This window comes from Brienomyrus brachyistius, chromosome 11 (assembly GCF_023856365.1).
Source record: "Brienomyrus brachyistius isolate T26 chromosome 11, BBRACH_0.4, whole genome shotgun sequence".
In the NCBI taxonomy this organism is placed as follows: domain Eukaryota; kingdom Metazoa; phylum Chordata; class Actinopteri; order Osteoglossiformes; family Mormyridae; genus Brienomyrus; species Brienomyrus brachyistius.
Genome location: NC_064543.1, coordinates 14,984,994 through 15,000,649, shown reverse-complemented (window position 1 = coordinate 15,000,649; position 15,656 = coordinate 14,984,994). Strand labels below are relative to the sequence as shown.

The 15,656-nt window shown below is 37.5% G+C and overlaps 1 protein-coding gene across 1 annotated transcript; it reads left to right on the top strand.

The window, feature by feature from the left end:
* LOC125751811 (muscarinic acetylcholine receptor M4-like) lies at positions 1–11,535 on the top strand. The gene is made up of 2 exons (XM_049031138.1): positions 1–315; positions 8,051–11,535. The coding sequence occupies exons 1-2, from the start codon at positions 261–263 to the stop codon at positions 9,508–9,510; spliced, it is 1,515 nt and encodes a 504-aa protein (XP_048887095.1). The 5' UTR covers positions 1–260; the 3' UTR covers positions 9,511–11,535.
* Positions 11,536–15,656: the final 4,121 nt, after the last annotated feature.

The window sequence follows — 15,656 nt, the reverse complement described above, 5'->3', positions numbered from 1 at the left end:
TTTAACCTGTCTTCTCATCAAAAGCATTTGAGTGCTTTTGGCTGAAATTTTTTAATAACAAAGAAAAAAAAAACACAACAACGCGTAATAGTGCATGATTAGTGAAAAGTACAGGCACAATATTAAAGCTTTCCAGTGCAAACGAATAACACAATAGATGCGAGGACAGAAATAATAAACGCTGGTATGTGTGTCACTCATGGTGTGCACCTCTTAGATGGGGATTTTTTTCTTGGTTAAGCACGGAACAACCATGCAACATGAGTAGCTTCAACATCACAGCAGCTGATGGGCTTGCGCCCTGCAACTTCACCGGTAAGTTTGGAAATTTGGTCTTTGTATTTTGTACCGCATGCTCAACGCAGAATATAGAATTGGGTTCATTTACACTTTTCCACAATTAAATAACTATTCACAGGTTGCGCAAAGACATAAGCATGTCTGCCAGCTTTATAAAATTGATATTTATAATGAAGTGGAAAAAAATAATAAAAATCGTTTGACGGAAAATCAGCTGTTGACATAGACCTACACATTAATATAATTTAGATGTTAGTATGTGTAATTAAGTTACAACTGAACCTTACTTTAGATCAGATGATTAATAACTAAGAGCACCAGAACTAACCAAAGCCGTTGTTTTGTGCGGTGAAATATATAAGATGTTCGTTTAAAGGTAATAATGTGTTATTTATTCATAAATCAAGTTTTGACATAACAGTCCACATCCTTGGAAATATACTTCCGATCGGAATTAATATCGTAAAAAGTAGCATTTTTACGAACACTGCTCTGGATATCCACAATGGGAAAAGTGATTTACCTGAATTGTGAGCACTTTAACATTAAGTAGTTTTACTCTATTATATCATCACCTGAAAACAATGCATTACAATAATTGACCACCATGAATTATCAGTGTAAACAATTTCAGACCTTCCGAATACTTACTTCATATCACATACACTTGAACCATTTTTCATCATAAAATTATTTAGCCTAGCAACTTAGCAGTTGTTATGGATTAATAATTATTTGTACAAAATGCTCGATCGCAGTTTAAGATATGGCGTGATATTCTCGCAAATTGTTTGCAATGAAATATGCGTATTTTGCTGTGAAGAATTCGACACGTTAGCTTAAACAGCGTATGGTACCCAGTTTTTGGAAGGTTACAATATACTACCGACATTCATTAAAATGGAATTCTGGATCACTTCCGTTTTATAATGTTAAAGATGATATCATTAATAGGAGACGCATTCAACTAACAGCAATTTAATTTGAACAAAATCTCTAGACTGCGCCTTTTCTGGTAGTCTACTGCCAAGTTTTGGCAATGTTATCAACTAAAACTTTTCAGATCACATTCTACCATGCAAAGTCTATCTAAATTAATTAACTGTAAATTAAGGAGGTTTTTTGCCATATCGTAAAACCTCTGAAAATCATAAATATATCTCTTTTAAGGACTTAACAAGAGAGGCGTGCATGACTCGTTTAGACGGAACCAGTGCCTCAGTTCTGATAAATCCATAGATACAGTTGTGGTTCCTTCCGCTTTTTCAACTCTTGACAGCTGGAAGAAGGTGAGGCCCTATTAACAGTGTACAACTAGTCTTATAGCTTTACGTGATGTTTTATTTAAACAAACTACTTCAAATTTCATTGAAGTGCAAGCAACTGCCTCCATAATGTAAGTAGACCTACAAATTAGCATTCTGACTGCAAGGTTTTGCCACTGAAAAGCCTACAGAATTAATCACTATCATCTAATTCAATTCCAATATAAATAAGGTATCTACATGTGAAAGTTAATAATGATGGTTGCTAGTATCCACCCCTTCCAATGAGCTCATCCGTACTAAAAAAAAAAATCACTCTCACAGTCTGCTGGGCCAAAACTTATGTGATGAGCCCCATCATTTAAACACATCCCATCCTGCTAGATTAATTAACTTGGCAACAGTTGATTAATTGGACAAGTGGCTCTGGAGAGACTCCAGAGCGACTGCAGAGAGGAACAGGACCCTTTCCTCAAGTGCCATGTGACACACCAGACACGCTGCAGGCAGTGTCTCTGGTGATCAAAGATGCATAGTCAAAATAAGAAGCATGTCGCTTGTGAAATAAAGTGTGACAGGTGCCCTTCACATAGCAACTGTATCACTCAGACGCTCATTAACATTTAAATAAGTTCATATCCGCTTTTTGCGATGCTTTATACCATATAACAGTAAGAGAATGAAACCACACAGAGACTGACCTTTTGGAAAAAGCGAGAGGCACCGTCTCTTAAGCCCTTAGACCTAATTTGGATGTAGTATTTTTTGTAATGATTCATTTGTGACATAAAAGATTTAGGACTGTCTCACTAAGGCAGAATCAAACACAATTGTTTAATGCATGTTTTCATAATGCCCAGTATACAATGGCACAGATGAATCATTGGAATGGTTATACATTCATTAGATGTTATTGAAGAGTTGGTGTCATCTACAGATGATATGGAAAGGATAAACATGGGGGAACTTGCCTCAGCCTCCATCCTATCAGAAATTTCTGGTCTAGAAAGAAAAAATCCAGGCCAAAATTCTGTTTCAACCAACCAGTTCAGTATAAAAAGTCACATACTTAACTGGTTCATTGAAAACAAAAGTGTTGGATTTTTACTTTCTGAACCTGGATTTCCGCCTCTGCCTATCAAGGGGCCAATATGCTATAAATAGTTTAAGGGGAAACTACAGTTGACTGTACGCCATAGAAGCACCAGGTGCATGTACACCAACCAACAGCTGGGAAGGAGAGCTCTGATTAAAATAACCTCTCCACTGGAACCCTGTAAGTTTTACAGAAGACTCTTGGAGAGCCCGATGATTCTGTACTTCCTGCATGAGCCGTGTGACTTTTACAGAAGACTTTTGGAAAGCAGGATGATTTCGTATTTATGACTTGGGAACATTTTTAGGAGGCGCTATCTGGGGGGGTGCCCAGATGATTAATTACTGGAATTATTTTGCAAACCACACTTAATCTAGTCATGAGCATTTGCTTCCTATCCATCCAACTAATGGTAATAAACCTATACCTTGGAAAGCAGAAATAATAATCATCGCTGGAACACAACTTTGGGAGTTGCACCCACCAGGCGACTTGCTTGTAATGTCACAGTTCTGTTATTTTATTAAAGGATTTTTATTCCAGTGAGGCTCTTGGGTCAAAATTGAATAGAATAATGTAGCAGCAAGGAAAATATTTATTTTAAAGATAGGAGCAGGAAGGGACTGGGGTAACATAACATACAAATAATCACAAAACTTGGAAAAAAAAGGAAGAAAGCGGAGATCTTTTGGGATGTAACATGGAATTAAATCACACTGGGTGATTTCTGGTCTTGGGATTGACGTCAACCTGTAGTTGCAGGTTTCTGGGTGAAACAAACCAGAACATACCGATTTATGCATTTTGCAGGGGACTAGAGAGAGGTGGAACTAACCAATAAAAATAAACCTAGGTCACATGACTATCCCTACTGGTACTGCTGGAGGTCACGCTCACCACAGGTACACTGCATGTCAGTTTACTGAAAGGCATCATTTAATAATTTCTGAAAGCATTAATTAAATAATCCATACGCCATCAGTCATTCAGAGAGGGAAAATTATAGACTGAAAGCAACAAATTTTATTATGATAATTCAAATAGAATTCCGTTGTTCCTCGTTTATTTTTATAAGGCTCCATTTCTCCAAAATCCAGATTTCTTCAAAAGTATATTAATGGTATTATTGAGAGGCTTCTACTATTTCCTAAGGTGTTATTGCACCGTGAATTCAGTTTTATTGCTTAAAATAAATTGCAGATTGGAAAAAATGACATACTGATTTAATAAATGTCCAGCTGTTTTTTCTTTCCTTAACTGTGCTGAGTGCTTCAGCCACCGCCCCCTGCCCCCCCCCCCCCCCCCCCCACCCACAGGCAAGCTATCACTGTGTAGCTGTTACTCGGCTGTTTATCTCATGGTACAATCAGTGCTAAAGCTCACTAATGGAGGGGGCCTCCATGCTGGCATCTCACAGCCATTTCACTCTGAGATAATGTTTATATTGGGATAATCTTAGGCCCGATTTTCCCCTTCTTACACAGAATACAGACAATTCAGTTATGACATGGCTCTATTGGAATATACCAGCCCATTTTAATCCATCGGATCCTTTCTTTAAAATCTTTATGCTAAACACTGGGATTATATTACACTCGCTGTATAGGGCAGGTATAAGGTCAATGGTTCACCTAGTAGAGTTAATAGATGTCATTGATACTGTGGGGGACATTCAAGTGTAGGGGAAACCTTGTGGCTCACACCTCCAGTGTCGTGGGTCTGAGGAGGGCTGGACTAAGAGTACAATTTTGCTGTGAGCAACAGCACCTGTGATGTAACGTCAGAAAGGATCAGAGCTAATTGGTGGCTATTGAAATTCAGAAATGGATGTAACGTAAAGGAAATGTTATATAGGCTTTTCAGTGAGTACTATATTGAAAGAACAATATGCAATCTTATAAAAAATGTTAGCTACTAAATCTTGTTAATTTGTGGAATGGGACTGGGGGGGGGGTGTTGTCAAATTAGTGTGCTTCTGGGACGTCATGCATCTGGGCAATTACAAATGTTAATATGGTTCTTCGAGGCCAGAGTTCCAGCCTCAACCCTCTTCCATTTGCCTGGTTCTTTCATTGCCCATAGTGTGCAAAGCAAAGTATGAAGTAAAGCATCATCCTCAATGTCAACAGAAGACATGCATGACAGCCTGACTTTGTGCAGTGAAGTTACTCAGTCTATAAAAGGTTTTCTTTTCAAATTGAAATGATAACAATAATGATATAGTTACTGACGTGCTATTTATGTACTCCTGGCATTTGAGAGTCAGATCTTCTCTCATTAGAGCTACCGTTCCAGCATTTGCTGTAATAATGAAGACAAACCAGATTTAGAGATGACACATACAATGGGGGAGATGCTGCAGATTTTCACGTACTATAAGCTGTGATCACAATTCAGCTGTCTCAGACATTGTTTACTCAATGTGACTCTCTGTTTTCCAAGGAATTATCAAACATAGAATACATATATAATAGTTGTCATTTATACAACTCACGTGTTACCTGGGCAGATCTTAACCTTCCAGAAGATCCAAGCATCATATATCTATATATTATTGAAACAACTGATATAAAATTAATGTCATTATCAAACTATTCTCATTTTTGGCAAAATAATTGAATGCATTTTCATTATTTATGAAATATTTTCATTTGTCCACCTGAATCAAATAAATACATGTATCATTAATGAATCATTAATAAAAACATGGAATACAGATTAAAGGGACTGAATTTTGTCTTTGCTTTGATTAAAAAAGTAATTGTATGAGTGACAAAATCTATACCCAGAGAAACAAATTATTATCAAGATGGGACAGTGAAATGAACATACTGCATCCTCATAATGAGCTGAGCAACCAGCCCAAACTGCAATGAATCAGTACAGGAATCATGGAATTTCAGCTTGGATGCACAATGTGAAGTCGAACAATTTTTTGAATAAACTGGATCTCTGAATTACAGCTGTAAAACATGACTTTTATTTTGTTGCGAAGCCAAAGATTTCAGGTGGGAGTGATGCACTTTTCGGGGCAAGTATTCTTAGATTTAAATTGTCCAGCCTATAATATGAATCATCCTTCATTGTCATCAGTGATCTACCGTTATGTGAAGAGCTGGCATGGAGATCCACTTTACTCTTTGAATAATTATGTGCGGATTCTGATGAAGGCCGTGATTTACGTTGCAGGCCTCTCCTGTTCCATACATGATAAATGATGCATTTCACAGTCTCTCTTAAATTCTTTCTCAACATTAAGAACAAGAGAACAGTCCCTAACCTGTCTTCTGACATTAGAGGAAATAAAATAGAAGACATGCTGTCATGTACCTTCAAGCTGACAGTGAACCTTCTCTAGCACCTCTGTCCACTATGGGACAGAAGCTAGTGGTTCCTGGATTTCAAAGGTTACAGTTAATAATTTATTAATGGTCATGATCCATGTGCTTTGTTGTTGTGTTAGAAACCATTTGTCGAATATTGACAAATATCATTACAGTGCTACATCCCTGATAATATAGTAAAAAGTGCTGGTGATGGGTAAGATGAGCAGATTGAACCATCTTCCCATTGGCTACTTTACTGACTCCCACTGAGTTAAACCAGGAAGTAATTGACAGCACACAGTAATCCCACCCAAGCGTTAGAAGCCTGAGTGCTGATATTACTGTCAGCTAAGGCACAGAAAAGAATATATTATTTTTTCTATAATGAAAAATCGGCTTCTGCCAGAGTAAAAAAAGAAAACAATAAGCAAGAACGCAAGCCTGATTTAAGAGTGACTTTTGATAGTTTGTATCACTTATAGCAACCGCAGTCACCACGAACGAGGGCCACGCATGCATTAGTGGTACCCTGTGACCAGCGATAGTGTTATTTTAATGAGGGCGGCTGCCTCAGAGAATTATTAAATATTTCTCATTAGATATCTCTCCAGAAAAGCAATACATTTAAAGTTTTCTACACCCCATTTGGTTATTTGATTATCCTATATACAAAATCAGAATAATTGAGGTACCCAGTTGTCATATAACTTTACTTTGGATTGCAAAATAGAGGTAGATTTAAGAACCATGCAGCATGTATATAACATGTATACATTAATTACATTATATTTACATAGATACATTAATCTTTTGAGCAGAGTAGTACTATCCGTTAGTTGCAACTGGTTCAGACTTGTGTATTTATTTACAATGCATTATATTATTGTACAATAACATAATGAACATTAAATTTCCATAAAGGAATAATGTTTACAATGTACGGCGAAGTGGAAATTAAAAATATCTATACATGCAATAATAATAACACTGTAACAGATGTATTACTGGAATCTATGAATGACCATTTTAGGTACCATAACTACATCTTAATTTTCCAAGGTTCATATTTGCATTACAAAGTCCTCAGAGAAATGCTTTTTACTGAATAGGAAATGATGAAATGTGTTGAAATGCCTTTCCTTTTTCGACAAAAGAAGCACAGCAGTCCTAGCATAATACTCCGAGTCGAAATCAATCGATAGTTTGCTTGTCACCTGTAATATGAGAGTGGTGTATCCATGTATGCATTTTTAGAAACTACATTTGTCACACGCACTTGACATCAGTATATTCAACAGTGGAAATAAAAAAATGAACCATTTAACTTACTTTTAATATTTAAAAAATACCACATAATGAGACTTAATGCATGCTTTGATACGACAAGATTCGTGACATCGGTCAATAAAAACAAAGAAAAATCAATTCTGAATTAACAAAATAAGACATTAAAGAAAAAGGCAGAGTTGTTAATGTCTTAATCTCCCTAAAATTGAAGCAGGCACAAAGAGGACAAGTGATAAGCGGGAACAAAGGAGAATATAATTATGAGGAAAAGGCTGCTAATCATCATGTACTTTTACAAACTTAAAAAGAAACCCAATAAGCTTGCATTTAATGCTGAATAGCTTAATTCTAAATCTATAACATAATGGACACAAGGGTAACCCTTTTGTGAAAGGTAGGGTCATTTCCACTGTCTTAAAAGGAATCTGCAGAGCTTACCCAGAATTATGGTTCACTGGTATGAATTGTTAAACAAACAAAATGTAATATATTTCTGAATATGATATCGTAATTCAGTGTCTGGCAAAACCTATAATATAGAGATTCAATTTAAACATGTATTAATGCTAGTCTGGCTGAAAACAGCCGGCACAAAAAATTGTGGTCACGTCTTATCTAAAAAGGTGCAAATAGTTTAATTTTGATGTTTATTTTAATTTGAAATAAAACCTTATAAAAAGTAAAAAATATATATATAAAAAAAGAAGAAATCAATAAAACCAATTTCTCTATACCTTTCTAAGCTGTTATTTTTGTGTTCTGTTATTTTTCTGCAGGCTCTGTTTTCAACATATCCAGAGATGGCAATTTTTCCAGCTTCACCTGTGGTACTTCTGCCAGCAATGATTCCTCTCCTGAAGTACGGGAAGCAGGAGGCCAATACAAAACTATGGAGATGGTCTTCATTGCCCTTGTAACTGGGTCACTCAGTTTCGTCACCGTGGTGGGCAACATCTTGGTCATGCTTTCCATAAAAGTCAACCGGCACCTTCAAACAGTCAACAACTACTTCCTGTTCAGTCTGGCATGTGCAGACCTTATCATTGGGGTCTTCTCTATGAACCTCTACACTGTTTACATAATCAAGGGATATTGGCCCTTAGGGCCTGTGGTTTGTGATTTGTGGCTGGCCTTGGATTATGTGGTCAGCAATGCATCAGTCATGAACCTGCTGATCATCAGCTTTGACCGGTACTTCTGTGTGACCAAGCCCTTAACATACCCAACAAGACGAACAACAAAGATGGCTGGATTAATGATTGCAGCAGCCTGGATCCTCTCTTTCATACTTTGGGCTCCAGCTATCCTTTTCTGGCAGTTCATTGTTGGGGAACGCACAGTCCCTGAGGGTGAGTGCTACATTCAGTTCCTCTCCAACCCTGTGGTTACCTTCGGTACGGCCATCGCCGCCTTCTACTTGCCTGTCATCATCATGACAATTCTTTATATTCACATCTCACTGGCCAGCCGGAGTCGTGTGAGGAAGCAGAAAGACGAGACCACGAATGAGAAGGCCCTCAAGTCTACAAATCTTCACAAAAGCCATGTGCTAAAGCAGAACAACAACATCTCCTCCAAGCCCAACTTGGAGTCTAGCAGTGACACAATGAAAAACGGCAAGATAGATGAGTCTGTCTCAACTAAGGCTGACTCCAACATCCAACCAGAAGAAAAGGAGAGCTCCAATGACTCCAGCACAGCCATTATTACACCCAAAGACACCAAGGAGCTGGGCAGCGTGGCCTCTTCTGAGGCCACTGCTTCTAAGCCTTCAGCGAAACCAAACCCAAACTCTCGATGGTCCAAGATCAAAATAATCACCAAACAGTCAGGGGATGAGTGCATCACTGCCATTGAGATCGTTCCATCAAGTAGTGGTCAGAACAAATCGATTCCACTCAACCGGCCAAAAACTGTGGTCCGAAAGTTTGCTAGCATAGCTAGGAGCCAAGTTAGAAGGAGAAGACAAATGGCAGCAAGAGAGAAAAAGGTTACCAAGACCATCTTTGCCATTCTTCTGGCCTTCATCATTACATGGACCCCATACAACGTTATGGTGCTAATCAGCACCTTCTGCCAGTCTTGTGTCCCTGACACAGTGTGGGCCATCGGATACTGGCTGTGCTATGTAAACAGCACCATCAACCCAGCTTGCTACGCACTCTGCAACGTGACCTTCAAGAAGACCTTCAAAAACCTGCTGCTGTGTCAATACAAAAATATTGGCACTAGATAGACTTAAAGAGACAAGGATACAATGTTACATCAAGTTCATTCATCCATGCTAACAGATACTTGTGGAGGCAGAAACTTTTTAATTTCCATTTGAAATGTTCTGGAGGTATTTAATCCAAAGTAGCCCCTCTCAGGTCCTTTATTTTACAGTGCAGAAATTTGAATCCAGTGATGTCAGGGGCTTATGAATAAATGTAAAGTATCCGTAATACGCTAGGATCAGAGCACAAAAAGGCACCATACCAATGATTTGGTGATCAGAGCCTGAATTTTTCTGTACAGCAGCAATTTGAAAATGTAGCCAGCTAGATATCTAACAATCATCCAATCAAGTCACAGTTACATGGTACTATTTTAGTTCTTATTGGCAAAAAGTTAGACAGTAATGAGATTTGCCTAAAGAAAAACACAGAATGGAAAGATGAAAGACAATTTTAGTGATCTGAAAAGTAGCAGAATAAATATAATTGTCTAATTTAAAATCACATGACAGTTATTGGTTCTGGTCCTGGTTCTGGAAATGGACCTGCTGTTACACTCCCAAGGCCATTAAGCTAGCTTAAATGTTAAATTAAATTTAGGCTTATTTAAAAGCCAAAAGACTCAGTGATTAAACAAGACTAATGTGAAAATAATGCACAAATATGTATTGAAGCTATTTAAAAAAAAAAAAAACAATATTTTATATATTTTATGTTTTCAGAGTAGTGCATATGTCAAATGGTCCATTTCTTTTCAGTTTATGTCAATTTCTTTCTTGTATCCAGACAATAGCCACTGTGGAGGGAACTAAAGAGCATTTGGATACAGCCAGTAGGACCACATAATCCCAACTTGGCCCATACTGGATAACATTCTAAAAAAAATGTCTACTTTTTAATAAAATTAAGTTCCTAGCCATCTGTGAATGTATGAGGTTACCAGACTCTGGTTGGTGTGTAAGATGCTGAGTGACTAAGCAATAAGCAAAAGAGGTCATGTTTATCGGAGAATAATGTCACAGATAAAAGCTGTCTGTATGCAAGACGTGAGCTCAAGTGTAGTATTGCTTATGAAACATAATTGCTCACCAATACGTAAGTTACCAATAATATATATATATATATATATGCAGAAAAAAATTCAGAAATAAAGATTTTCCTATATATTAACAGTATGGTTTTATGCAGTACTCTAAGTCGTGAAATAGAAGTTATGAACCTATGTAACTATTAATTTCTGTATCTACATTAATATTTCAGTGGCACTATTTTGGCAGACTCCCTGCTGATCTCATTCCCTGGGTTACTTCTTAAAAGTGAAATGAATTCACGTGATATCATTGTTTGCTACGGCCATAATGAGACTTCATCATTATCTGTCTTACGAGGTTCCTGATTTGTCGTCGTTATTTTTAGCCAATTGGTACTAAGCACTGGAACTGCAGATTTTCTATATACATGGAAATCTTAGGCTGGTGTTCAGACAGCAGTATGTAAATACTTGAAAAGGTTATACATAATGTAGATACGTACAATTATATACTCAGTATTTCCTGTACTTCTCTTCTACTTGGATCATTGTTATCTATCAAATGTGATCATGTTCATTGAGTATTTAACTTGCTTAATATGAACTATTACTGCCTGTATGCGAAAATTATACAGTGATATTTCCAGTTTTGTTTGTTTTCTTTCGAGAGTCACGTTAGATTGGCTGAAAACAGCAGACGTCGCTTCAGCTTGTGGAGGTCCACTGCATGATTGTTCTGCCAAATTCTAACTTTACCTTTAATGCTGTAGTGTAAATGTGTTGCTGATTTAAAATGAGTCCACAAAGAACCTAATTATCATGGGAAAGGTTGCCCTACATGAGAAATGTGCCATGCATGTGCTGAGACATTGCTGTGTCGCTTAATGCTGCTGTTAGCTTCCAGTTCTCTAGCTTGTTTTTGCACCACTTATCATCTCTGGTAACAATATGCACTTACACAGTATACACATTGAAATGTTACTGAATTGTTACCAGGCTTTATTAATCAGTTTACCTTGCCAATTTAAAATCTTAAGGGAGTCCCAAATTGGGCTGCAGGCACACTGAGAGAAAATGAATGGTACAGTATCCTGATTGGCTGTGTGCCCCGACCATCCATGCTGAAATCCCTCTACTTAGAATACACCCATGATAGACAGGAGATTGAGTTGTGGCCCCCGGGATGAGGGGAAGGTAAATCTCTCCCATAGCAAAGGTAGATTTCCCCATTTAATGGTGATAAAAGCTCCCTAATATATATCAAACGGCCGCTTGTTAGTTACAGGTGTGCTTTGCTTGTGTTTCGTAATCCTTGTCGCTAAGAATTACACACAAGCATATGACGGGCAGCATGAGAGTAGACTGGGCAAGAGATCCCTGTATAATTATTTCCCTGACAAATTGAAGACTGTATTTTTTTATTGCCTAATCCTTAATAAATATATTGTACTTATGAATCTGACTGTGATGAATATCTTTCAATATCTTTAATTGGTCAGAACTGGAAGACAACTGGGAGCAGAAATGACAGTGTGTTTCTAACTATGTTGCTGGAAATATACTTTATATGCAAGAGCAAATTTTTAATTGCAGATAAACCCGGCCATTTATTTCCTATGTCATGGGTTTGGATCGTGGGGGGGGGGGGGGGGGGGGGGACCCAACCAGGGGCCCTATGACTCGACCAGGATAAGTGCTTAGAAGATGAGTGGATCTTCTCATGGAATTTGCCGCAAGGAATTTGTACAGTAGTTTCCGAAGGGCAGAAACAGATGAGTTCAGTAACCATTTGCAGATTGAACCAGGTCTTCACACAGATTCTGTGATCAGGGGCTCATATCTGGGTACTCAGAGAATGAGAATTCAGGGCAAGATGGGAGCCAGGAAAATGAGAAGGGAAAAAATTACTGTGTATTATCCTGCTTAACAGCTTAATAACACGGCTGCAAAGACAGCTAAATACGAAAAACAACCCCAAGCTATAACAGCATAATAATAAAAGGCACAGATCAGACCGTCAATATTAAGTCACGATGCAGAACAGCTAATAGAGATGATCACAAACAATATGAGAGTGACAAAACTTACTGCGTAACTCACAAATAGCTCTTTGGTCAGGATCCATTCTCTGATCAGCTACTTTAGCCACAGGGTAGACGACTGCAGAGGTAAATAAGCAAAATTTGAAGAGGGAATGTGAATGTGTATCTCAGATCTGAGCTGCTTGCGACGAGAGCATGATGAGACAGCCCCATTGCCGTTTGTATTACACAGAACCATGTGAAGCTGATCTCAAAGACACGGTGATGGAATTATTTGTATGTCTAGAGAGGGGAAAGTATGTATTTCATATTGTCTCCTGAAAGAAGCAGGAAGGCAGTGCAAGGAGTCATCCATAGTGTATGTTTTTATGTATTTGTGTCTGAATAAGATCCGTTGCAGCTAAATTTTAAACATGTCTGAGACACTTCAGGGAAGAATTTCAACACAGTTTCAGTCACTGACATAATCTCGTTGCGTGTAACACAATGACAAAAAAACCTTAGAATCTCGAATCAGATAGCAGAGAATTGCAATATTACACTATCTTTGTGACTTTAATGGGATCAGGATGATCAGAATTGTACGAACATAAGCTATGACTCCAAGTACATGAAAAGAAAACAATATAGATATATTTCTAATGTGAAAATCAAATAACTGGCCAGTTGCAACACTAATGTTTTCCACTGCGGCTTCAGAATTGAACACAGAAGCAAGTCATATTCACAAAGACTAACCTAAAAAAACATCAGTCTAGAATTCAAGTCACGCATATGTTTTTGACACAAACGTCCTGTTCAAACAGTTTTCTATTTAAATTTTGTTGAAAAACACTTTATGTAAAGGTGTTACCTTTTTGTTGAGCTGTTAATACCATGCTGGCTAAAAGTCTTCACAAGGAGCAACATGTTTAAGAACAAGAGCAGAAGACTGAGAAGTTCACTCATTCCATCAGTCATGTTAATTGCAGCATCATATCAAGTATTGTGGCCTCCTGGGTTGTTGGTTCAGTTCCTACCCCTGTTCTGGTGTGTGTGAACACACAGCCCAAAAACATAAACTGAGGTGAACTGGTATGGACTGGGTGTGGGAATGTGTGTCCAGTGATAAACTGGCATCTCACCTCAGGAGTCTCCTGCCTTGCACCCTACGATTCCTTGGACAGTCTCCGGGTTTACAGTGACCCTTAGATTAAATTTTTCCACAATGGTTATGGAGAAATGGATGGACAGGGCTTGGAAGCCTTTCTCAATTAAAAATCAAAGTGGTCAGAGCCAAATGCAGACAAATCCAGGAGGAGACCTTACAAGTGAAAATGTTTTTGCGAGTCAGCAAGACAATCACCAGAAATGCACAGTAAGCCGGTCAAAGGTCACTATATACAGAGAAGTCCTGTTTAATAATCACACACTAGTTTCAGTTTTTTTGTGATCATTTGTCATGTAATTGGGCTTTATCCATTAAATTGTCCTTCTTTAATGGCACATAAGTCATTGCTAAATAGTTCATTAATCTCAGCCAGAAGTAACTGCACAATAGTCATAATGTAAAATATTGGCCCACAGTCAAGGGACATACACATTGACAACGTAACTACAGTTAATCTTCTTTAAATCAACTCAGACAGTGACAGATGTTTCGCCTTCAATTCCAAATTATCAAGCATCAAATAAATAAAAAAAAAAAAAAACCTGAATTCAATTAATCTTGTATTATATTATGTTTTTCATATTGAACTGGTAACAGTAAGTCTGACAAACATTAAATTACACAACTGGATTTGAATTAGGATATGACTTACTAACTATAAATCATTTATAATCTAGAAATGATTAAAGCAAAGCTTTCAAATTTAAATTAAAAAATCAGCATGGCAATTATACAGAAAACACTATTTGATTTTTTTTCTTTCATCTGCTGCTACAGTAGCTATATTTCCTTTAATAGTTACTATCATTTCGTAATAAATGTAGATCCGCTGCTGGAATTCATAGTTTTGGAGGGGATGTCTGATTCTTTGAGCAATAAAAACACTACAATAAAAACAATTACAAGTAGATGAACCATGCCTCTAATATTAGCATATTTATTTATATATTTTCTGAAGATCAGTTTCTGTTTATGCTGCTTTGCAGGAACGGCTTGAAATCCAGAGAAGCATAAAATGTTGTGAATATAATAGAAACATATTTTTTCCTGCTTTAAAACGCAGAACTAAAAGCAATGAGGTCTTGCCGAATTTTCTTCACTTTTTCCTGCATCTATGGTTTTAATAAAACCTTACGAATGGTATCGTAATGAAGACAGAAAATGCTTATAAAACTCTAAAATGATAGAAGGTTAGATACCTTTCTGAGATGCACTTCAGGTTACAACCTTTCGGTTACAAGGAACATAGTGCATAATTTAAGTCATGCGGTTTTTTTAGGACAAAATATTGAAGAGACGGCACTGCGTTTCTGATTAAAAAGCCTCAATCTGTCAAATTGCACATGTTAAGGGCATCAATCAGGCTTGACAAATACAGTGATAACATGTTGCCTTTTTCATGTCAGTGCTTCCCATGCTTTTTTCTGATTTCTCTATATTTAGACTAATGCAGACCATCCTGATCACATTTTACCTCTGTAGAAAATCATCTTGTACATTTGATGAATCACGACTTACCATGTGTTAGATAATTAAATATCTTTGAAAACATGTGTTAAAAGTCAAACGTTAACAAGGAAGTGACATGTTCTAGATGGCAAGACATTCCGGTTTCAGTGCATCGCGTGAGTCTGGTTTAGTCAGCATCCCTGGAGTCACATGAGCAGCTCAAGGAAATGAAGGATTTAGCTGATTTGACCAGAGAACGCAGAAAGCACCCAAAACCAGTAAATCGCCCAATTAATATAAAAGGCTGTATCATCTTCATCACTATTATTATTCACTTACATTCGAACATGTTGATATATTTAACGGAATAAAAGTCTCGCAATACTGACCCTGAAAGGTAATGCCCGGCAGGCTGGAAATGTATGTGCACAACCAAGTGGCATCGTTGAAAATGTAGAGGAGCCCTTACCTTGAGCCACTCTCAGGGCTCACCAG

What these genes read in the sequence shown, in the direction of transcription:
- LOC125751811 (XM_049031138.1), top strand. Translation starts at nt 261, where the DNA reads ATGAGTAGCTTCAACATCACAGCAGCTGATGGGCTTGCGCCCTGCAAC. An exon ending in TGCGCCCTGCAACTTCACCG is followed by an intron (nt 316 to 8,050) that starts GTAAGTTTGGAA and finishes ATTTTTCTGCAG; the next exon opens with GCTCTGTTTTCAACATATCC.